This window comes from Athene cunicularia (genome assembly GCF_003259725.1).
Source record: "Athene cunicularia isolate RWA chromosome 3 unlocalized genomic scaffold, athCun1 chr3_part1, whole genome shotgun sequence".
Classification (NCBI taxonomy): domain Eukaryota; kingdom Metazoa; phylum Chordata; class Aves; order Strigiformes; family Strigidae; genus Athene; species Athene cunicularia.
This window is the reverse complement of record NW_020799097.1, coordinates 100,272,258-100,297,879: the sequence shown is the minus strand read 5'-3', so window position 1 is coordinate 100,297,879 and position 25,622 is coordinate 100,272,258. Positions and strand designations below refer to the sequence as shown.

Below are 25,622 nucleotides of genomic sequence, written 5' to 3'. Positions count from 1 at the left end.
AACTTCAGAGAGCTACTCTGCTTTCTCATACTTTCCCTTTCCCTTGCATTGCAGTGATCATCCCTTTTGACTGAGGAGGGCCAGACTCTACTCACTTGTCTCTTTGCCCCAGTAACAGCATTAGACGTAGTCTGCTCTTTAATTTGCGACAGACTTTTTCTGGTTTTCCATCCTGTGTTCTTCTTTGGGAGGTAGTCTTCTCTTTCTCCATTTAGTTACTTTGTGATGATGGAACTATCAATTTTAACTGCTTTTTCTTACCTCAGCATATGTTTTGTAGTCAGTGTAAATGTTGGATGATAACAGCTGTAGCTTCCTCCTGACATCATTCTTGCCACTGGAGTATCTGGTTTCTGGCATACAAAATAGTGACTAATAGTTTCTGTCATCTGAGCAGCATTTTCTGAACCCGCTTTCTTGCCTATAGCTAACATGTTTACATTTGAATTACTAAATTCGTTTAATGTAGCATTCTAAACCTAATGATCCAACTACAGATTTTTTTGTTTGCTTTTACCGGATTGATTTAATAACAGTAAGTGTAGAAATGAAGCAATCCTGCTAAGTTTAAAAAGAACAACAACAAAAAACCATTTTTGACAATGTGGGGTTTTTTTGTGGTTTGGTTTTTTTGGTTTTTAGGTTTTTTTAAATCTAATGATGTGAGACAGTTGAATTTGAAAGCTGGGTCAAAAGCTTATGTAATTTTGAGACCCTAAATATAGAATGGTGTAATGACACAGAAAGATCAATCTCAGTGCGTATATTCTGGTAGAATATTTTTATTTTGTTCTTACTTTGCGCATGCAATTTAAAACTAAGCTGGATACCCTCTGCTTGGAAAAATGGTCTTGCTAATATTCCTATCTTATGCTATGTGCCAATTTAAATTGACATGTAGCACATAGGTTTCTTTATTACAATTGTCTGGGTGTGGGGTCTTTGGGTTTTTTGTTTTGTTGATAGTAAAATTTCCATGTGGTCATTGTAAAATTTACCTTTTTATTTATTTTTCTTAATAGTAGTGGAATGGGGTGATGATGTTAAAGCAGTATCAGAAGATGAAGCCATGGTGCTGGTGAACCATCAAGCAACAGGTGACGTCTGCACTCTGATGATGTGCCTTCAGGATAAAGGCACGGTAGGCTACAACTGGGGAATGGGATAGCTTCTGTGTACGCGACCTGTTACCTTGGCTGTGCTTGCATCTGTGTGTGGTCCTGATGACTGCCGTTTGTGTGTTAATCCTCCAAATAATCTCAAGGCCATGAATAAGAAGGGTTTTGTTTAGATTTGGTTTAATATGACAGCCAATAGCTTGAAGCTGGTTTTAGACGTTGAACGTTGCCTTTGAAAAAGGTCAAATACGAGATAGTCTAGGTTAACAGAGGAAAGCAGATCTTGCAGGTAATCATGTACTTGACTTTCTCCTCTCACCTCGTGCCCTTGTGCAACTCATGCCAATTTTGCTCAAACAACCACAGGTCTAGCTCCTTGGTTATGACTTTATTCCATCATGGAATTTTTCTCAAAGTTAGAAGCCAGTTGTGTGTGTGATTTTGGTAGGAGTTCAGAAACTGAAAGTGACTTCCCTATGAAGACGTGTCCAAACTAAGCTAGCTAGCTAAGGTCAAAATTGCTTGAACTCTTATTTCACAAACTCCTAAACATTTCTTGGTGAGAAATGCAACTAATATCAACTGTTTCCTGTATTGCCATTCAGAAAACTCATGTTTAGAGAGTGTAATGCTGGAAACTAGAGTATGGAATTTAAACAGGAAATTAAATCTGTGTGCAAATCGGGGGGGAAGCAGGTATTTACAATTAGGCTACAAAGGGCGGGAGACGTACCTATCAAACTGAAAAAATGCATTAGCTGTGTCTGTCTTAGTGTTGTCTTCTTTTGCAACCCTACAGTGAAGAAACAAGGAAAACAACTGCTTTTTGTTACATCTGCATAACTCATAACTTCTTAGTGTATACTAGTATAGGTTGAACATTTTTTAAAAGAAATTTTCTCAGATCTTACTTATGATAGCAGAGTCAGTTAAAAGAAAAATAAAAAAAACTCAAACCAAACTCATAAAGTATGAAAATGCCACTCATGATTGAGCAGAGATTAATGTCTGTCTGTCTACTGTTGCCTAGATAAGACTGTATTTCAAAAGTACTATTAATTGCTTTAATTTCTTTTGGAATTGAGAAAATTAGGTGTACATGTATGGTATTCTGTACAGTACCCCAATGAGTAGAATGACAGAGTAAACACTCTTCCTTTCATCCAAATTATACATAGGACAATCTTGTGACGAAGACACAATGGTGAGGGTATAGTCCTGTGGATATGTATTGCATATAGATGTCCCAGGTGTTTTAAATATCATAGCACTTTATTGACTCATGTATGTATACTAGTGTATATATTAAAACTAAGCCATATTTATTGTTTGACTCCATAACTAAAAGACAAGACAGAGTAAGTTGCAGTGAATGTCGAAGATGTTAAATATGGAGGGAGGCATCGAGATGGCAAATAATCTTCACCATGGAAACAGTTAGATTTGCAGGTTTTCAGGAAAGCAAAACATCTGTAAAATCACTATATTTTCCCTTAAATAACTGCAGTCATTGCTCTAGGAATATATATGTCCAGACCCTAGTATGGCTTTAATGTTTTAGCTAATAAAGTAATAAAAAAGTATAAGCTTCAACACATGCTTAAAATATAGCATGAGTAGTACAAGGGGCTAAAAATAATGAGAAAGATAAGGATAGATTATCCTTGATAGAACTTGCTGAATCAGGTGTTTTTAAATAGCGTGCTTCATATTTCTGAACAGAAGAGAATTGTCTTTACTTTGAGTGACTGAAACCACTGGATGAAAAAAACCCCAATCCTACCTGTCCAAAAGAAATCAGTATACAATAGGCAACTATTTAAATTAGGCAGTTTTCTTTAAATGCAGTTTAAACTTAAGATGGAGTCCTTCACAACCTTGATATTCATCTGTTACTAACAAGATAGTAATTTCCAAGAATGGTTTTTATTTTTTTTTTAGGATGGCTAAGATGCATTCATTCCTAAACACTTTACCACTCAGACAACGCTTTTTATCTCAGAGTATTTTGTGAAGGTGAAAGGCTTGCTTACATTTCACACAGAATGGTGTACAAAGAAGTAAAACAGCTTACCAATGGCAGACTCGTGGCAGTGGTGATAGAGTGGCAGAACTAGGAAGACCTTCCTCCTGTGGCAGTCCAAAATTTCTTTTGCTTGCTTTGCCAGCCAGTACAGACTGAAGCCAGATGTACTCTGCAAACACTTACTGTTTAATGCTGCTTTTTAGAAAACGTTAATTTAAAGCATCAGAAGCGTTTGATTTTAAAGTTCTACATTTTTCTCTGTAGTCAGGTAGAATACTGAAACGTTCTTGTAACTTGACAATGTTTCCTAAGAGCCATGTCAGGAACTGTGATGGTATTTTTTTTCTAGTATTTTATAAATTCTTTTTTATAAATGATAGTGCAACCTATCTGTTTTAAGCAAGTTTAATCTCACTAAGCAGTAAGATAAAATACGTGTATTAAGATGTTTCCTGTCTTTCAGATTCACTTTTGTGTATAAGGAAAGTGAAACTTCCCTTTATTAGGGAAGTGGAACTTAGGTAAAAGTTACAATTTTAATGGAAAGACTGGACTGGTATGGTTTGACTAATACATGTTACCATAAGGCAAGCTCCACAAAGCAAGATTTCAGCTGAATCAGAAGTGGCCTAATTATACTTTTTAGATAGTTCAAGAAATTGTTCCAAATTGTGAAAGTAAGTGTTAAATTTAGTAACTTAGTTGAGGTCTCATAAGCATTAAAGGTTATGTGTTTAACAAAGAGAAGTAGGTTAAAATGCTGCTACTACTGCTTTCTGACTGGATATTAGGACTGATAAATGTGGCTGTTTTTTCTGTTTTAGAGCAGAAAGCAGTGCCAGCAAGGGTGCAGTGAAGAAAAAAAAGGTAGAGCTTGCATCTGCTAGAGTGCAAGTTCCAAGACATCCATTCCCAGGTTTCATTGTTAAATTAGAAGTGCTTGAAAGATGAAAGTCAGTCTATTCAGGTTGCTTTGTTATGAGATCTGTGTAGTGTGAATTGAAAGTGGGTCTGTGAATAGGAGGCTCCTAGATTTTTTTGAAAAATATTGGTGAAATCTTTTTCTACATTCTGAACTTACTTAAGCAGGAAGGATGAAGCAAGAAGGACCTGAAACAGCATCCAAAAATTCTTTCAATCCAAACCAACTATGAATCTATGCTCAAAACACTTCTGAATGTCTTTGCTTAAACCTCCTTGAAATGCAGGTGATAAGAGACTCATCTGATAAGCATTGTTTAATTCCTGAGGATACTAAATGGAAGAGACACCACCAGTATTTTGCAGTGTCCTCTGTTCTGTCCTTGGTAGCAGAACAGAATGAATATCCATTAATCTAGTTTGACTTTCGATTGCAAAGAAGATAATTGTGTCCTGTTCTTTGAACTCCTTCTTTTTGATTTTATGTGTTAGTGTGTGTGTATTCATTAATTCATACATAAAAATATTTATTCTTTGACACTGCCTAGGCTTATAGGTAGATTTTTAATTGCTGAGCTTTGGAGTTTGCCTTTGGAGTTTACCTGAAACGTGGTGAAGATGGGCTTCAGACTCTGAAGAGTGATGATCCAACTTTCGGGATAAACCCACCATCATTTAAATAAAAAGACAGTAAAAATTGGTATGGGAGGAGAGAAGCACTAGCATTGCTGGGCAAGAGTTGCTCCTCCAGGATTGTCACAAAACATCTAGGGACCACTGTTGAGTCCTCTAAAAACCCTTTCTTTTCAGGAAAGCAGATCATTAAGCATGCTATTTTCTTCAGTAAAATAGATTATGTTGGTTTAACTTCTGCTTGATACAATAGAACAGTAATTGTCAAAATGCAAAAGTAGTAGGTGAACACTGACAGTCATATGGGTACTGCTGCAGGCTAAATTACCATCAGGGGAATTTTGGTGGTGTTTTTATCAAAGGATATGGTTCCCTATAACTGTCATCTTTGGGCTCGTGCATGGGCATGAACTTGGGATATTGTAATGCCTTGAATAGCAATAACATCTCTCAGTGATACTTTTTTAAACTCTTGTCCTTAGGGCACACCTTTTTCTTTCTTTTCTTTTCCCCTCCCTAAGGCTTTCTGAGTTACTGAAATGGAAAGAATGTGAATCTCTGCAGGGAAGAATTTTTGCTTTAAGATCCTCTCTTTTATTTAACACAGACCCAGGGGTAGCTGTATGAGAAACCATTTCACCAATATTAGTCTCAAGTGAGAAGTTATATCTAGGAACTAATTTTTCTTCTATCACTCACAAATACATAGTGTGTCTTTGTTCCTTTGGATGTGTAGCATCTAGTAATAAATACCACTGGCAGGCAGGAAAGGACACTAGCATGTCACAGAAAAGATACAGATGTTTGTTTCCAAAGCAAAACCTTTCATGTCTTTGAGAGCTGTCCTCATCTCTCAGACATGGTTTCCTTTTCCACTTCTAGTGATGCTAGAGCGTCCAGAAGTGAGTGGTCTTGCATTATCCCAGGTGTTCAGATAGAAAGTTTGCTGGTAGTAAAAAAACCCACAGAAGTTGAGGTGTTCTTAATATACTCTTAGGCAAGGATAACTAGCTTCTAAATGTGACATTCAGATTCTGTTGGGAGATCAGCTATGTGTCTATAGGCAATAAAGTATTTTACACGTTCTTTGTCAGGTATGTTCTTGCAAATGTGGAAAAACTTCATTTTGCTGAGCATCCGGCTGCGGTTGTTTAAGGATAAGTAAAAGAAACAGGGTATGTGACAGTCATCTTTCTCATGGATTCATTTATAGCTTCTGTGGTCAAAAGGGAGAATAGGTAATCAGAGCACTCCAAGAGATAATTAGATTTTTTTGGAAGAAAGACTTACTGTTACATGCAATTCTAGATGCAAATTGCAAATTATCGAGCTGCTTTTACAAAACAGAATTCCTGTACAAAATATGATCTGCTTTCTTCAAATTCCACATGGACATATAAAGATGTGAAAACAAGTAAAAGCCACCATCTTTCACTGTATCAAACTATTTTGTTAGTATTCTTGAAGGCATGGATGTGGATTCTGAATATTTCAGTTACTGTGCAGGCCTCTGGTGTTTGGAGTGAAGTATAGAGTACACTTTAGCAGTAGATATAATCAACTAATACATGAACATTGTATTTTCTAGTGGAAATCTTCATTTCTTAGACTGCTTTCTTTCTCTCTTTGCCTCAAATTATGTGTCTTGGACAACTGAAAGATGCCAAGCAGGAGGTGCCTGTTTAAGATTCAAAAAAATATCTTCTGACTGCCAGAGAAACGTCATGGTTCTCCATATGCTTTTTTGATAGTGATAAATGGAAGAGTACTATGTTATATGACTTTGTTTCACTAAACTCGAATCAGTTGTGGTGTGGCCTTATAGGGAAGAGTAAAGGCAGCTAGCTTTGTGTATGATTGAGAATATGTAAGAGACACTGGATTTTCCGGCTGTGGAGAGCCAATTCCTACACCTCTCAGTATTTACATGTAGGAGCTGTAGAGGGGAAGGACCTTGTGAGTGAAGCAGCTTTTCCATTCTGTTATTTACCTCTTCTGGAGTAATTCTTCTATTTTAAATCTTAAAGGACTGAACAGGTATAGTATCTGCCTTCACTGTCCTGAAAGAAGTGAAGGTCAAGGTGAATCTAATGTCTCAACCTCTATTTTTGCCTTCTTACCATGTTTCTTGGCCCAGACAAGAAGCATGACGTAATGAAATTCTCAGGGATGCATGTGGCTGCTCTGCCATGAGAGCAATCAGTAATGGCATGTGGGCTGTACATAGGTCTCAGTGAATGCTGCTATGCAAAGATAGAGTGAACGTGTCTGGAGCATGTGCACGAGACCAATGTCATCTCATCCCCCAAATTGCCAAGTACAAAAAGATATGAGGAAACATGCTTTTGTGGTAGACACGAAACAGTTGGACATTTCAAACACAGGTCTGTATTGTTTTGCATACTTTAACAAACACTGAAAATAGTTTTAGTTTGAAACTGGCTTAAAATTGTGGTGGTATGTCAGCAAGAAGCATTACACTACCTGTGTGAAAAGTCAGAGTAGAAAATTACTCTGGCATATGGCTAATAGTGTAGAACAGTATATTACAAAAAGGCAGCTGTTTAATTCTGCACTTAGGGGAGAAGTGTAGCACCTGTGCTGCTTTATACTTTGGACCATAAAAAACTTCATTCTGTACATATTTGTTAGTTATACTGTGGTTGCAAGGGTGACAAGAGTGTGACCAGTATATACATAATTCTCTGCATTTGATATTTACTGCAGGTTGTTTTTGTTTTGTTTTTTTGGTTTTTTTTTTAACTTTTCAGGTTGTCCGTCAGATGATGTGGCTGATGGATCATATTTTCAAGTATACAAACTTTGGCATTGTGTCTCTAATCCATGGGGACTTCTTTATAAGACAGGTAAATGGAAACATGTAATAGTGCTTTAATTTATCCTTATATTTCAAACATTGTGGTGTTATGGGACTTAATCATTACCTCCTGGATGATTTTCAGGATGAAATAGCTATGCTGTAATGTGTGTATTTGAGTAGAGCTTTGTTCCGAAACTGCTTTTTTTCCAAGCTTATTTTATTATTTTGCCTAGACACAAATGTTTATGGAACCCAGTTGTGATGGGAGCCTTTTATGAGAGGTGTACAAGCAACTTCTGACTGCCTGTTGTTGACGCCTCTCTTCTTTCCTCAGTGACCTTGAAGCTCTGCAATGAGTCTGGTTAGGTCACTGTTCTGGCTGTTGGAGTTTAAGATAAGGAAAGGCAAGACCATCCATTTTGATAATGATGTGTCAGTAGACCGGTTTAAGGTGGTGGTGGAGCTGCATAAATAATAATTAATTGATTCTTGAAGGTTAATTATTATTTGAGCATCAGGAAAGAATGTGTGTTGAGCTCAGCATCTTAAATGTTAAGAACTGAAAACCTCAGATTATTTCTAACAATTTGGGGTTATTTTTGTGGTTTGGTAGCTGTTGATCAAACTCTACTCTAAAAGTAGAAACTTAGAAGTACAATGATAAGTGCGAACCTGTTGCCAGTTATGGGAACTGCAACATCCAGCATACACATTTCTTTCTCTCCTTATTTTTATCTGGACTTAAAATCTATGGGCAGCCAGAGAGAATTAATGAATTTTCACTTAGCAGAGAAGGGGAAGCTAATTTACTCAGAATGAAGTAAAGAAGTACTTAATCACAGCTACACACAGCTAAAGTGAGATTTCTCACTAAGACTAGAGGCATGGTTAGAGAACCTCAGGCAAATTTAGATAATAAAATAAAGGTCTCTACAACTGTGTATTGTGACAATATGGAAAGGAACAAGGCTTGACACTTTGTAAATCTATTTCAATAGTTAAAATTCACAAGATATAAATTTTGAGGTACATAAGGCTGTCAGCTTGTTAATTGTAATTTCTGAATGTGGTGTTGCAATTTCAGTTACAAAACCAAATCATTAGTGAGCTGCAAAAACTATGGCTTCTCATTTTTGTAAAGTGGCTGAGACATGCAACATCACAAATAAAATTATGTTATAATGAATCTAAATATAAACCAATTGAAGATAAAATGTTTCCTGTCTGTTAATTAGCTGTTGGGTGTACCAAAAAACCTTAAGGTGAATGACTAATGATCCTCTGCCAAACTGTAGAAAGGCCTAGTAATATTTGGATGAGCAAATAATTATTTTTTTTTCCCCGTAAAATAATGTAATTTGATCATGGTACAACACATCCTATTTGTTAAAAGTGTACATTGGCCTCATTTTCATGAACAGCACCAGAGGCAGCTTTGCTCAGTATGCTGCTGAGGTCTACTAGAAGTTGACTAGTGTTTGCTGAAAAATTTACTGGAAACCAAGACTGTCAGTAACTTTCCACATAGGTGATACAAAGTGCATAGCATCCTAAATGATTTGTCAGCAGCCTGCTGCTACCTGTTTTCTTTCCTCTAAAGGAAAGAAGGCTGAGCCTGTTCCCTGTGGTGGTGATCAACTAGCCATGGTCTTTAAGAATCAGTTGTAATAAGGAGCTGCTTCTGTATGACTTGCTCTTCTTTCTGGACAGTATGTTAGTTGTATTTTATCTTCAGGACTTTTCAGTATTCCAGTAGTCACAGTTGCTTTTAAACACCCCTCTCTCACATTAGTCCAGTAGATTTTTCTGTATAACAGCAGCATCTTAAACCTCATGGTATTTGCTAAACTGCAATTTATCCACCAGTTGTATTCATTAGTTTTGTTTATGTTTTGGAGAGTTCTAATAACTAATGTTCAAGAAGTTTATTGTTCACTTCTGGTTTTTTTAACTACTTTGCTATTCTGGAGTCCTGTGGGAAAGGGCTGTTCTAACTGAGACTTTTATATTGCTCTTTAATTGCATTAATATGAGCAGCCAGAGCTTTTTCCTTCCCTTTCTTGAGGTAAGTTGGAAGTAATTGCAATTGTGAGATTTCAAAATGTAGGAGAAACACTTTCACAAATCTTGTCTTCAGTAAAATATTGTTTCTTGTTGTTTTCCACTCAACCCCACTCTTTCCCTCTTCCTGGAAAAAAAAAACAAAACAAAACAAAAAAAACCAACACACCAAAGAGTGGAAGGTTTGTGGCAGTTTTGTTGACATTTCAGAGAATTAAAATCACCTCTGCTGAGAGAAGCTTAAATTTTGGACTCCTGTGTCTTTTGAGTGATTTGGCAAAGTCACTTTGGAGCACTCAAATGATAATGGATGTAAATTAATTCCTGTGAAAAATTGGGTAGCTTGCTCTTGCTGTGTGTGGAAGTGGGAAAAGAAAAATTTTCTTGAAGATACTTCTGCAGTAATTAAGGACAAATCTTACTGTCTTTAAGTGAAAAAGTGCTAATACATCAAAAAGGAGGAATGAATGATGGTTGGGTTTTGGTTTTTTTAACTCCCCTTGGTCCTTCAGTTTTAATTATCACCTGGCTATATCCTTTATACAGCTAATTACCAAACTAGAAGCTAGTGTCATACAATATCTTGTTGGCTAGGACATCTCATTTTACTGCTGTAGGCTTTAAGTTCACACAAATAAAATTACTTCCTACTCAACAGTTTCTCCTAAAGAAAGAAAACCTGCAAACATCACACCCCAGTACTTTTTTTTTTTTTTCCCTCTCAAACCATAAGTGTTTCTATCAGTGTGCTGATTTCAGTTGAGACTAAGTATTCAAGCAGCACAGGTTTGAGAGAAATCTGTTGTTCTACTGTGGTAACTGCAGTAAAGCTTGGTCTTGAGGTCTAGCTGTGTCTTTGGCTACTTCTGCTATTCTAATATGGGATGTGGGGAGAGGCACATGGAAGACGTGTAAGCAAAGATACTGTTTGGCTTGCAGAAATTACTGATGATACATGGACCTCCAAATCATAGCTTGGCCCCTACATTGTTTTTGAAGAATTCAGATAGCAATTTCAACTTGGGACCCAGTAACAGCTAGAGAATTCTGTAAATATATCCTCCTGTTATGTGGAGTTCCCATTTACAGTCTGGATGTTGCTCTTGCAGAGAAGTCATCAAATCAGGAGCTTCATCTTCAATTTCAAGGGCTTTTTTTCAGCCTTTCTGTAAAGTGGCATTAACTCGGGCACCAGTGGGTGTTCTGGGAGTATTGTTTTGTCTTGTCATAGAGGCTTATTTGTATCTCTGAAAAGAGAGAGGAATCATTGAAATGTAGTAATTATCTGTTTTAATGTTATCTCTTTTAAGCATTTATTTTATTTAATTAATGTTTTATCCTTATAGGGAAGAGCACACCGTGACCACCAGCTTGTGTTACTCAAGGAACATCTAGAAAAATATTACAGGAGCCGTAATCGGAAATGGATTGTTTTATTTCCAGAGGGTGGCTTTCTTAGGAAGAGGAGAGAAACAAGCCAGGCATTTGCCAAGAAAAACAATTTGCCATTTCTTAAACATGTCACCCTGCCGAGACTTGGGGCAACACAAGTAATTCTGAAAACACTTGTAGCGCCACAAGAAAATGGAACTCCAGCAGGTAGAGATGCTGTAATAAAAGGTAAAGATCACTTCACTCTTGTGGATAAAAAGCAAATTGAATGTCCAAGTGTGGTTGCATGAATGTTTGTCTTGTAGACATGGGTAGAGCAGATACTGGAATGAGCTCATGGAGTGGGCAAGAAGGTGGGCTGCTCCTTTCAGCACGATTGATGGTTTGCACTGGTTTATGGTAGTATGGAACTGTAGTAAAAATATTTCTGGAATATGCAAACTATGGTCAAATTTTTATTTCTGTCTTCAAAAGTTTCTTTGCTTCCAGTATTGTATACTTCATTCCTCTTTCTTGAACTATTTTCTATTGAGTTCAAGTTCTTCTGTTCTCTACAAGATATTTATGATCGTCCCCTTGATTGCTGCTGTTAACTTCACTGATGACTAGATTTGAAGGATTGTTTTTGGCTTATGTTAGAAAGAGTTATGAGGGAATAAGAATGTTCCTGCAAGACTATTGTTCTGGAATGCTGGGCTGTAGGGGAGAGTATAACTGGGATATAAATAATGCCTGTTGTTACGGGACTTGGTGCTTTTAGTCTCAATTTTTAAAATTAACTTCTTTGCACCTTCAGAGAGCAGGGTTAGATCTTACTTAATCTAGTTGTGGATTTCTGTTACTTATTACAGAAACAATGGATTGGGGGGTTGTGGTGTTTTCTTGTTGATGGGTGGTACTGGTATTTCCAAAGCCAAATTATTATAATCGTTTAGCAGTTTGAACAAAACATTCATCCTAATGAAGCCACATATGCAGAAGACTTTGGGGTTTTTTTCTATGCTGAAGTTTAGATTTCAGAGTTAGCAGGAAGACTCATACAGAAAGTGCTTCCAGATTTTTAGTTCTGAGGTTAATCTTGTCAACATAGGAAATGAATGGAGATGATGTTCTTGCAGGAAAGGAGGGAAGATTTTAAACAAACTGAAAATCAAGCTGTAGAATGCATCAGAGTATTTCCGTTCAGGCTACATTCAGAAAAGAAAGGCTGAAGAAAGCCCTTGTTGTCTTAGAAGATTTTTAGGTTTAAAAGAGAAACAGAATACTCTAGTCATTGTTAAAAGGTTGGGGGTTTTTTTAAGGGAGAAAAGTTTGACCTCTTCCTGTTTTATTTATTCCCATCTCAAATGCAAAAAGATATGAAAAGAAGTTCCCCAAATGTGAATTACAGGCCTTCTAGTTCTGGAAAAGGACCAAAAGCACTCATCAAATACCAATTTTATATTTTCATATTCTTAGATTAAGCTGAACATCAAACCTGGCTTTTTGGTTTTTGTTTGTTTGGGTTTTTATTAAGTGGCATGATTCAGAGTCTGGAGAAATGAGCATTTGATGGTAGTTGACCTAACTGAATACTAAAATAAAGGAATTGTCTCAGAAATACAATGGAATCATATCTGTCCATCCTACTCAAAAGTCAGAAGGAAAGATAAGGGGGCAAAAATAAGAAATAAATCTGTGGGTTTAGGACATGAAAACATAATAAAAGGATTGAAAAAGACAAGTGAAAGTAAATTTTATGTGCTAAGAAAAAGTGATAGTTGATACATATGAAGATGAGATATTTTAAGTCCTCTCTTAAGCTCACAAAAATGTTTCTAGCATGGTAAAACTTCCCTTTTAGAGATGTACAGAAGGTTAATTCTTGATCTATAAAAGACTCTTCCTCTAATCTTCTGCCTTCCAAGTGCTTCTACTGTACTTTTGATACTTAGGAAATTTTTGAAGAATGTTTAGTTAAATGAAATATAATTGTATAAATTGATAAGATTACAATATAAAGTTGGAAACCTACAAGTAGGTGATCATCTTTACTTTTTATCTCTTTTATCTTTCCCTTTTTTAACCACATGAAAAAACCTGGCTTAGTGAAATCAAAACTTAACTGTATCCTCTTTGGGTTACCATCATTGAGTTGTGGGCTAGAACAAGATGTAGTATATACAGTGTAGGATTTTGCCAGTGTCTTGCATAGAGATCGCATATATACTTTTTGTACATTCTGACTGTGCTCCTTTGATTGTGAAGTGGCTTATGTGTCAGTAGCATCGCATTTGAATTTCATGGTTCACCCAAACAAATTTCTCTCTGCACCACTTCTCTTGTGCTCTGTAGTCTTATTTAACAATGTTCCTGGTGTCCTGGGTTACCATATTATTCAGCTTACTAGAAGATTTCTTCTCCATTATTTTTCGTTCTCTCAATATTTTTGTTACCACCAGCCTTTACTGATAATGATGGGAGTTCACGTCCTTCCCCCACCCGATTTTGAATAAATTGGAGTATAAATGAGGAGTAACTCCTCCAGCAAAAATTATGTCCCCTTCCTGTTGAGTTTCCTGAGTAGTTATGTTAGAATGAGTCATGATACACAGTTGCAGTGTTCTCAAGTGCTGTCATTTGATTTGTACTAAATTCATTTTAAATTATCCTTGTAGCTCTTACACCATTGTAGATTTTACACTGTTCTACTTTCTCAACTGGAATGGTGTATAATACTGAGTGAAAGAAGATGACAAAAGCAACTGCAATAAAAGATGGTTTATTCTTAATATATTGCTATGCTGCACCCTAATTTGGTACAAAACAAGTTGCATACAGTGGTTTCATCATGTCACCCCACTGCTCCCCAGCCCACTAGCTTGCTTTTGTACATCAAATGTCACTGGAATTAGAGCCTTCAAATAGTAGCTCAAGAATTGTGCAACAGCTAAATGCTACATGATCTGTCCTTCTTTGTAAAGTCTCTAATCTGATTTCTGTCATCCCTTTGGTAGAGGTGGGTTTATGTTGTAGAGCGTGAGGTTCAGTAGCCCCTCCAGAATTCCATTAGCCTTAATTATGGTATTAGTATCCTTAATATCTAATCCCCTTTTCAGTTTATTTTTGTACTAGTTATGAGTTTCCCACAGTTTATTACGTGATTCTTCCTCTGTGAAGTGACAGGAAGAACAAATGCTCCTGGGCTAGATGATCAATACTATTTGATTATTCTTGCACTTAAACTGATCAGTTCTTTATCTGTTGCTTTTCCAAGGCAAGCAGCCTCTATTTTCTTAATTTCTTCCTCGTAACAGTTTTTCAAGCCTTTTTTCATACTTAAGTCTCAAGTTCATTGGTGTAAAATTTAACTTATTGCTAGTAAATGCTGAATTAAATTACTAAAACAGTTGTTGCTTGTGATGCCTTTTGAAACACTTGTTTAATGAAATTGTACAATTTTATTCCTAAATAAATGGAAGGATGAAAAAACATATGGGAAAGGTAGTACTCTCACTTGATGGCTTCAGTGCCTTTGAAGCTAGAAAGTACAGGCAATGTAGTTAAGTAGTGTCTGTCCCTGAAAACATGGTGTAAATTAACTCTGGTTTCTGATGAAAGTATTCCTCTGGGAAGATGTGCTGTGCCGCCCCAAACAGAATGCTGTTTCCAGAGCCTGCACTCCAGGAGAATGTTTTAGTGCAGAATAGAAATATGGGCAGCATAAAAATACTTGATGCATAGCCATTGTCACCATAACCCTGTAGGGACTGATGTGTGTGTGGCTGGAGTTGTTTTATGGTTTTGAATTTCTGTTTGTTCACCTTTTTAAGATAACACTTAGTCTCTGACATAACTGCAAGTACAGTGTTTCTTCAGTTAATAAGAATTGATCATCTTGTGAGTTTTTAGAGCTAGTTCAAAGTGCTAAACATCTGGCAGTTCAAAGGAGTTTGGAGCAATTGTTCACTGAAGATACGCATTCTAGAGCTTGTTTTTGATTAACCTTACTCTAGTATGTTTCTTTTAATTCTGCTTTATTTTACTGTGCAGCAATTTTTGGTCTGATAAGAGGTTGCTGTGAACTTGGTTAGAGCCCTATTGGAATCTTATCTCACTGTTTTCAAATGCAGCACAGTACATTCAGTTCTGATGCTTTTTCTCAGAGAAATTCAATTTTCTCTTCTGCAGAGTTGGACACTGGACTACGTAATTGATTTTTTTTTTTTTATCAAACTTTTTGATTCACTGTTATATGAGGAATGTGACTTGAATAACTTTTTTTTTTTTTAATCCTGGAAAAGGGGCTGCTTGTTTTGTTCCAGGTGATTTGTCACAGAGAGATCTTGGGATAATGAGTAAGATGTTTAGTCTGAGAGTTAATCTTTGGGAAAAGAGTTAATTTTAAGGTCAGTGGTCCTGTTGTCCTCTACTTGTCCTCGTGTGATCAAGTGACAAGTTACAAGAACTCATTGCTATGCAGGGGGAGACAACAGCCTCTTTTCGCTGAGTTTAGAGTGGCATAAGTGTTCAGGAAACCACACCTGAATACTAGTGAATTGTAGTAAATATTTTCTTTTTCAAGTGGAAGCTGCAGTCCTCAAGTTCATGCCTGACTGATGCATTCTTTTCCACTCCGGATGCAATCCAGCAGTATCGCACCATCCAGAGCTCAGCTGGAGTGAGTTTTCCTGCTGCAACCTGTCTTTAAAACTTGCTCTTTTTCTCAGCAATAAACACTGACAGTCTGCTGGCAGGTTCGAAGAGTCCTGCACATACCAGCTTTAAGCATTGGTTGAGAGTTAACCCCAAGGAGAATATTGAGGGACGAAGAGAAGCTCTGAACCCCACTACATTTGTAATTGTAGACAGTCAAGTATCTGCTGTGAGAGGATTGTAGAGGATGACAAAGCAGTGGGTGTCTTGAAGATGCTGATGGTAAGTTGCTTCATAACTAATTATGAAGCATCTTACTATCACTGAATCCACAGCTAGAACAAAAATAAGGCAAAAAATAGTTATGAAGATTTGCCTCGGATGGTGACTTAAAAAAAATCCAAAACAAGAAGTTAGGAGACTCTTTACATTTTATTTTGATTTTTTTGTCCAGGCCAGAAAGCTACTAAATGTGATTGTTCAGTCTTTACTTAGCACTCATAAGGCAAGTATGTACCATTCATACTAAGGTATATTATTACTACATGCTTTGGATGCAACTGTGTAGGACAGATGCCTGCAGGCCTGTTTTGAACATCTATGTACTATTTTTAAAAAAAACAGACTGCTAACATTTTGAGGCAGTTTGAGAAATCAAAATCCTCCACCTACACTGAAAGAGGCAAGCAGACTGACACCACAGAAGAAAACCTAGTCCTCAGGGAGATCAGCCTAAATTTGGTCTCTGCAGCAGCTTCTTCTGCTGAAGTTTTTGGCAGCCAGGCTGCTCAATCTTTCAGTAGGTACTAGAAAGGAAGGATGACGGTGTCTTTTAGTGGTAGGTAGAAAATTCATAAGGGTTTGGCTGTCAGAAACATCTATGGCTGTGTTGGCCAAGCTAAACTTGGCAAGAGGAGTTCTTGAACAGGTATATGCAACTCCCTTTTTTTCAGCTACAGATGCCAAAGCTGAGTAATGCAGCAATCTTTCTGTTCTGAGTTCCTGTTACTGTGCTCCATTTAAAAAGTAATAGGGTTTAGTTCTTGTTCAAAGGTCTGCTTAGGCCTGAAGGCAGCATCCTTGGAGATACTGAGGTCCTACCCCTTTGTGTTGTGTGCAATTGTGTTTCTTTTTCAGTTTCTGGTTCTATTAGAGCTTTGTGGCTGTAAAATAAATGTGCTCATGAGCAGGGCTTAATACAGTATAACTCCCCAAAAAGGACAAGAATTTATTTAAAAGTTAATTTTCTGAAATCCTTGGTGACTTGGGTTTTTTTGGTAGTATGAGATCTTGGATGATTATGTAAGACTTATTTTAAACCAGAGCATGCAGAAATATGCCTGTGACTGAGATTTGATAGCACGCCTTGGTAATTGCACGTGGAGGTAGCTGCACTAACACCTGCTTGCTCTAAAGAAGGGTCTGTGGAGGCTGACATTACCTTCAGAATTATTTTTTTTCTTCCCCCAGTCTCTAACCTGGGGGTTCCTGGTGGGCTGTCAGAGGCAGGTTTTAATTCCCACCCTGCCCTGGAAGGGGCTGGAGGTAAGTTTGGAGCTGGTCTGAGGAATCCATGCAGCAGCTCTGCTCCACAAAAGCAGAAGGTAGGAAATCAACAAGAGGGCTGCAGGAGTCTTCCTGTAATTAAGTTTGAACCATTATCCACTGAAAGAACAGTTTGAAATACTAGCTAAATATTTAATAAATTATTTAAAAACATTTTACTGTAAATAATAAGATCATGTGCCATATTCATCTGGCAGTTTTTAATTACAGTTAATGATCTTTGTTGCTTACTCAGACAATTTACTTGTCTTTGTCCATTCTTACTTTACATCTGGGAAAGTAACAAATTGAATGGCTTTTTTCTGAAATCCATTTCTAAATGAATACTTATGTGGATTTACTATTAATTTCATATTGGCTTTTCTCTAATACATTGCTACTTTTAAAATGCGGGACTCCATATTTAGTGCTTTTCTTAAGAGGGACTTGACAAGCACTCTGCCATGATGCTGGCAAGCTTGGGCCCCTAATGGGACCTCATGTTCTCATTTCATGTGTCTCTCAGGGTTTTAAAATACTGTATTTCCAGAAGTTGACACTGAATGTTTCAGCTTGACCCATGTAGCTTGCCCTTGGTCAAATTTTGGAGTAGCACGTTGCATGCTATTAATAACTCATAACCTAAATATTAGGAAATACTGCCTAGCCTTATTGTCAGGTAGTCTATGTGCATTTGTAACAAAGCAGTACAATTCCATTATTGAGTAGACACCGTGAAGACACTAGCTGCTTGTTAAAGTAATTCATAGATATATGTGATAGTGTTGCTGTAATTGTCTTCGCATGCTTCATTAAATTAGATGCAAATTAAATAAAATGCAAATTAAAATAAATGAAATGCAGGTAGAAACTCGCAAGTCAGTCATTGCATGTATGTACTAGTTGGTGTTAGTAACTGTGGCTTTTAGAGCACCTCAGACTGTGTGTTGCAGATTTCTTCATTTCTTCATGCTATTCTGTAAAATTTGAGTGACAATTCTGGGCAAGACCAAGCATTTGTCTAACCCAACATCTTGTCCGTGATTCCCAAGTGGATATCAGAGGGAAGAGCATGAAAACAGCAAACGTATTTCTCCCATATACTCTTCTAGCTTCTAACTGTTTCCAGTGTGGTAGGCTTCCCAGGCCGGGTGGGGTTTCTGCCTGTTTAGCTAACCCTCCAATGGATTTCTATGTACTTGTCCAATTTCCTCTTGAGCCTAACTCTTGGCATCTTTGACATCCTTTGGCAAGGGGTTCCCCACAGTTTTATTCCCCTCTGCATGAAGAATCATTTCTCTGTGCTTTCAAAACTTCTCCTGTTAGCTTCATTTTGAATATATCTATTCTTGTACTGAGCAAGTTGGTGAACTGTCCTTGTGGATGTTCTTCATGCCAACAGTGTTTTTATCAACCTCTATCATATTTCTTTCATAGCTGTCTCAGCTGCAGGCTTGAAGTCTTGTACTTTGTACTAAGACCTAACACCTCCTAAATGCTTCTGCCAACAAGTGGCTGTTTTTAATAGTCAGCTTTTTTAATGCTTTTAAGACACTGCTGGGTATGATGTAAGTATATTACTATACTAGTATATTAAGCATTAATTAAGAATATTACTATACTAGCCCAAACATAACATGACCTCAGATACAAGGCAGCTCCAGTTTCCACAGAACAGATATAAAATTGACAAGGTAAACTCGAAGTGCCTTCTTGGCAGTGTGCCCCTCCTTCCTAGTTTGCTTTCCAGATCTGCTGCTCTCCCTCTTTGCAACCCTGTGAATTGAAGACATGCCAGAGAGAGGTCACAGCTAGGTAGATATCTGACCTTGGCTATTGCTGATAGTAACCTGTGTTCAGATTTAAATTTGACTCCTGAATAATCTTCATAGTAAATATTTTCACCTCCTTTGATCCTTTTTCCAGTTTCTGAATATTCTGAGCAGTGTATGAATATGTACTGGTATTAGTCTTTCTGGAACCATGTGGATGCAATCTCCTCTCCATTGTAAAAACTGACCATGTTCTACTTGTTGCTTTCTTTAATACACAAAATGGTATATTTCCTCTTTATCCTGCAAATCTTTGAGGGATCCGCATGGCTGTTGCTTCATCAGTGAGCTACAACTGTGAGCTCTTATAAAGGCCTAGTTGTAAATGTGCTTGAAGTGCAGACCAAGAAATTTGGATTTTTATTTTTGAAGTTTTTCCTTTGGTGAATAGGGGAAGGCACTTGACTTTTGGACCAGCATGTTGTGTGACTATACTCATACCCAGTGAGTGAATGTGTTCTATTCTGTGTACTACAATATTAAGAACAGCAGAAATAACGGAAAATAAAATCTTGGTCTAGGTGAAGTTTGTAAGAGTATTTCTGTGCTCTGTAATGAAAGCTGGATTTGATTTTTGGCTGTCTTACTTTATTTGTGCCCCATACCTCATCTCCATAATATAAAAATGGAATAACTATTAAATGAGTGACATGCACTTTCTGATTACTTTTAATCTCACATTTCTTTTTGTTCCTAGAGAGTAAATCAAAAGGCCTCCAGTGGGTGATAGATACAACCATTGCGTATCCCAAAGGTGAACCTATAGACATCCAAACTTGGATTCTTGGCTACCGACAACCAACAGTTACGCATGTACATTACAGGTAGGAAATAAACCTTCTACTCTTAGGTTGAAATGAAATGTTAAAAACCAAGTATTCACAAATCAGTAACATCATGTTCCAGGATATGGGAAATCAGTAGCAATGTCTTTTTTATGTGTGTTTCACACAGGTGGGTAACTCTTATTATCTAAACATAGCATGGTTTTCTTTTGAAAAGTTCAGTGACCATTCCATATCTTAGCACATTGCAGTTTTTGACTATTGTCCTGTGGCTGAATATAGTTGTGAGAAATATGTTTGATGGCTAGGTTAATTTTTTTTTTTTTTTTTTTTAAATAATGACAACAAATTAAAAATCATCATGGTATTTAATAACAGGTGTCCTGAGAGATTGTTATATGTTGTATTTAACTTTCTGACAAAGAGATGTCAGCTTTTTAACTCACTCAAAGCATCCTCTTAATAGTTGAGCAGAGCAACACTCTGGAAATAGTAGCAAATCTCATTGACATCTTGGGATGGGATACTCTTAAAACTTTTCTCCTCAGCAGTTCTTGTCTCGAGACTTGAGCTAACGAAGAGATAAATTGCACTTTGCTTTTGGTTTGCAGTTAATTGCCAGTCTGAAATCTCCAGAAATATTCTAACGCTCTTCCTATACCAAATGAGTTGATCATATTTTATCCCAAAATTACATTATTTTGTCTTAATTACCTTTTGCTGATTTAGACTTTACAGTAAGCTTTCAGATATCCTTGTGTGGATCCCCCTGGGTGGCAGATTAACTGGGAGTGACCTTCTCCAGCATCACTGCTGTGTCAGTGTTGTGTGATGCAGAATATAGGCTGCTCACTGGAGCTTCATTCCACAGCCATGTTTAAATCTGTCCCTGCTTTTTATAGAAATCTGCCTTCAAGTTTTTTCAAAGGTGAACTTACAGCCTTACACCCTAATTTATGTAAGATTTCATAATATCTATTGTGCTTTATTCAGGTCACCTTAGGACACTCTCAGATCTCTGGGCTAATTGCAAGTTGAATGTATTTAGAATTTTACTAAAGAGTATATCCAAAAATACTTCCTTTAAAAGAGAGAAGAAGTTATCTTAAGTTAAATTAACTTCCTGCTTCTAAATGTATATGTTCAAAAGCTATTTTTGAGCATGAGCATAAAGATGACATAACCTTCCTTGCATTCAACTTGAATGTTACAGTTCTTGTAGTACTAAAATTCTAAGAGAAAAAAAATAGAAATTGTTTATTGTTGGGTGTAGGTTTGTTGTTTTCTTCCAGAGAGTCTTAATCACTGGGTTAGACAGGGACAAGCCTCTCCATTTGATTCTTTTTTTTTTTCCCCTTTCAATAACCTCTAGTTGTTATGGCTGACCCTGTAAAAACATTTGAAGTATGTCCCAAATAGAAACTGATGCAGCGGCATGTCTGTGAAGGCTGAGAGCTGGCTGTAATACCTCCGAAATGAGAACTGAGTGTCTTGGTTTTAACTGGAGCTTTGGTGAATTTTCCAGTCATTGTAATTCTTATAATGGCCTGCCAAATTGAGCCATGTGTCCTCTGGACTGTAAGGGCTTTAGTTGGATACAGGGTAGCAGTTCTTAAAGATGTGTTTAAGATAAAGTACCCTGGCTCTAACAGTGGGCAGTTGCAGCAAAGGCATGGGAAGGCAGCCCGTATACCATCCCTCTGCATGTTAAACACGCAGTGGTTGTAACATGTTCTGAGCAGGTTCCACATCTGGATCACTTTCGGTAGCTACTGATGGACCTGGCCTTCGTGAACTTGTCTAATACCATTCTTAACCTGCTTAGACTTCTACAGTTTCCCATGACAATGTGTAAATTCTTGAGGGTGGCAGCCAGGACCACTTCCTTTTTGCTTGTGTTGGGTTCTCCACCTGATGCCTTCAGTGGATGCACTGTTTCCTATGTCCGGCCAGTAGTGGATGAATCGTTCCTCAGTGATGCTCTCCGTGGCCTGTGATTTTACAGAGCTTTCTGATAGCCGGCCTTAACTGTGCCTGTTCTCCTCCCATCCCAACGCGTCTTCATCTACTTGGTGTCTCTTTGCACAAAAGCCTTTCCTTGATTATCTTGTTCCTTTTTTCTGTGCCTTTTCTGGTTCTGCTTTAACTAGTTTGTGAGTTGACTGACATCCTGAATTCCCCAAGAGATTTCAAGATCTCTTACCAGAGTGATAATAGCTAATCTTAGAAGCTGTGGCAGTGTATGTGTAGCTGCTGGTGCTTTTTCCTTCCCCAACGTTCATCGCCTTGCATTTACTGGTATTTAATTTCATATGCAACTATTGTCAGGTCCTTCTGCAACTCTTCTCTTTGACTACCCAGAATAGTTCTATACCAAAAAAGTCATAGCACTTTTGTATCCTTTTATCCGGATTTAGCTTATCATCTAGCTGTGATATGCTGTGACCTTTTAATGTATCTGAAATTAGTCTGGAATGAATACAGTGAATATTCACCTTCAGTGTTTTTGACAATAAAATTTATTTTTAGATATTTTTGTGTGACTTTGAAAATATTTTTCTGGTTTACGTAAAGGATATATTTATCCATGGCAGGATTAGCAGGGAGCAACTGAACAGCGTGTGTACATGAATTTACTCATGTTGCATCATCCTTTTCTATTGCTTAAACAAATTTCCCTTCAGGGCATTACAGCAACTGATTTATTTTTTCCCAGATCACCTGACTTTACTCATTAGGGTTATTTTTTTAGCAGAATGCTGTATTGTGATGGGCACCTTCAGGGTTTTGACAACTTTAAATCATGTATTCATGATTTGAACAGAGTTGTTGGTACCACTGAGAACCTCTGAAGATGGATTATGTACCTGGGAAATTGGGGGTGGTGGACAGGGAAGAGTAGGGAACAACTACTCTTTCCCAGAGGGTTTCTGATGTTAAAGAAAACCTTACAGCTCTGCTGTCACTTCATTGAACCTTCTCCAGGACTGGGAAGCCAGATAATTGAAGCCCAGAAGGCTGACATTAGTTTCTTAGAAATTACTTTTGAACTTACAGGTACAGTCAGTGGAAAACTGTCTCTCAGGAACTTTGCATGTGTGTCTCCTAGATAGTGTCCTCACTTGTCTGAAAATACAGCAATGTCTTGAGCCTATTTCTGTGTCAGATCTTCATCACTAGCAGTTCTGGGAAAACACCAAACCCCTTTATACTGGTTAAACAGTGCATGCTACAAACAGCTGTACTTTGTAACCAGCTAGCTGATCCTTGCTGTGTCAGCAACCTTCCTCTAGTCCCTGGCACTTCTCTTTGAAAATGCAGAGCTATGTTTTAATGTGCTGAGAAGTGTCCTGGGAGGTTTCTCTGTGTGTGTTGCTCCCTGAGATCAAGCTGCGTGGCAGAGGATGATACTCTAGACCCGTGTAGCTGTATGGCTTGACCAGGAAGCCTAAACTACTTCTTTCATCTTCCACATGGAGATCAAAACATGGCTGTAACAGAGCCATTACAGTATTTGGGATTGTCAGCTGGGAACACCAGCACTTGTTCTGCAGGTCACAAATTTGAGGTGATTTCTCAGTAATTCTTAATGTTAATAACAATTGGGCATTAACTACTCTTTGTCCTTAATGGTGTAGGCGAGGATTAAATCAGTGACTGAGGTTTGAAAAGGGCCATGCTATGTTGAGCCCTGAGCTGTCCCTGAAACAAACTCAGTTAGTAAAGGAAAACCCAAGTTAAAATGGACTTTATCTTTAAAAAAGATGGAAGTGTCAGAAATGTCTTCCAAAGATGGAAAACATCACAGGTGTTTCTATTTTTCTGCATTTGACATGAAGTGCTCTGAAATGAAACATATATTGAGTATGTCTGGATTGTTGTTATTCCTCCCTTTTCCTTCATTTAGTGAAACAAAATTTTTCACATTGTTTGTAATTTGGAATATTTTGGGAGATTATATTTGAAATAAAATTTAGAGGTAATTTTTAAATTACTGGAATAAGTTCTGAGTGTGTGCTTTAGCATGATAGTTTCTAATCTATCATTTCTTTCAACTGAGTTATAGCAAAAAAAAAAAATCTAAAAAGTCCCTTTGGGAAATTAAAGAATCGTTTTGACTAGATGCCATCTCTACTGTATGAAAAGAGAATCAGGATTTAAACGTGTTTTTCTAGAGTAGTCCAGAGTGAGGAATTGAAGTATGACAGCAGTGGGGAAAAAAGCAACATTTTCTGTCTTCCTGGAACTGGAGCAGAGGAGATTGCAGAACCTCTTTTGTTCTGGTCACTCAGTCCTTTCTGCTGTTTCACTTGGTCACAACCTGTCTCTTTCTGCCTTCGGTCTTTCAAATCCAGTGTTTTTTCTCATAGCCTGTCCCTTTACTGCAGGATCATTTCTTTTTCATCCTACTTAGGGAGCAACAGAGGAGTGTGGAGGACATAGCAAGCTGCCTTATGTTTTCATTTTTAGATGCTTTTCTAGCAGATGGAAATGGCAGAGAAGGAACAGTCTAATCCATTAATCTTTTTTTTTGTCTGAAAGCTCAATTTTGATAGTGAGTTGAGCCTTGCTTTTCAAACTTCAAATTTCAGTAAAAATGACATTTTTCAGAAGTTCAGAATTAGGCTATGCTGTGGCCTGATTTTCCTCAGATGTCAAAATAAAATTCCCTAGAAAAAAGGACAATTAATGAAGTTTCAGATTCTTCAAAACACAAAGGTGTGAGAACTTACCCTTCTAACTATGAAACAATTTTTTGACCTAGCAGACGACTCAAAATTCATTGGAAAGTTCTGGGAAAACAGGGTTTTCTCTCTGCAACATAATACTTAAAGGAAAATATCAACTACTTCCAGGTCAAAACTGTGCTAGGATTTTGGGGGGAAATTTCAACCCATCTGTTAAAGCAGTAAGCACCAAAAGAAAAAAAGGGCTGGAAGGTGCAAAGCATCTCTGACTAGAGGCATGACTATGAGACGTGCCTTTTAATGAATCTGTTGAAAAGCTGTTTCCTCTTCTCAGAACAGTTTAGCTTTGTGCTTGGGTCACTTTGTGATGTGCATTGACCATAAATCCAGATTCACTGACATTCAGCAGAGGTAAGCTGGGTGGTTTGGTGTCTGTGTAGCAAGACCTCACACTGGCTACTATTCTCGGCTCCCACTATTTTCCCCATGGTGAGTTGAGTTTTGGGATTATTTCTTTTCTTCTTACACAGTCAATTCTTTAGTCTGACTTGGTGTTTCCCAGCTGGTCTCCCAAGTTTCTCTAATAGTCAGGTTTCAAATGTGCTACAGTTCTGTTGTCAAAACCCAAAACTTAAAAACTGAAAAAAAAATGGGTATGAAACTTGTCTGATGCTTAGCTTCTCCTCGATCAAGAATGGTGTGGAGGTGGATTTTTTTGTGTTAGCTTCCCACTAGGTCCTGCCCTTGTATGACCATATCCCGTGTTTGCCCTGTGTGATAGTGATTGTGATGTTGAGACCCCAAAGTCAGAGCAGCTGTAGCCACCTCTGCCGCAGAGGGTGGCTGCATTTATGCTGCATGAAAGTACCACACTATTTCCAGCTAACTCAGCTGTCTTTGTGCCATAATGCAGATGAGTACCGTGTCACCTTTCTTTTCTCGTACCAGTTTTTGTACTGTGCTGTTGCTGAAATAAGCTGAGGAAGTTCTTGTTTTGTGTCTACATTGATAGAGATTTATTGAAATAAATGAGACTCCTAGCTATAAATAAGATGGAATTCATTGTGGTTGCTGAAAAAGTTTTGCAGAAATGTCTGTGAAGGGCATCCAGTTTGGCAATATAATTTAATATGCTTTTTATGCGAGTAACTTATTTTTGGTCATG

General features: G+C 37.5%; 1 protein-coding gene across 1 annotated transcript in view; it reads left to right on the top strand.

Moving 5' to 3' along the window:
* LPGAT1 (lysophosphatidylglycerol acyltransferase 1) overlaps positions 1-25,622 on the top strand; it is a 66,034-nt gene that overhangs the window by 26,012 nt on the left and 14,400 nt on the right. The window contains exons 2-5 of the mRNA XM_026845287.1: positions 1,023-1,141; positions 7,470-7,565; positions 10,927-11,200; positions 19,682-19,808. Coding sequence (XP_026701088.1) covers positions 1,023-1,141; positions 7,470-7,565; positions 10,927-11,200; positions 19,682-19,808 — 616 coding nt within the window. The remainder of the gene's footprint in view (positions 1-1,022; positions 1,142-7,469; positions 7,566-10,926; positions 11,201-19,681; positions 19,809-25,622) is intronic.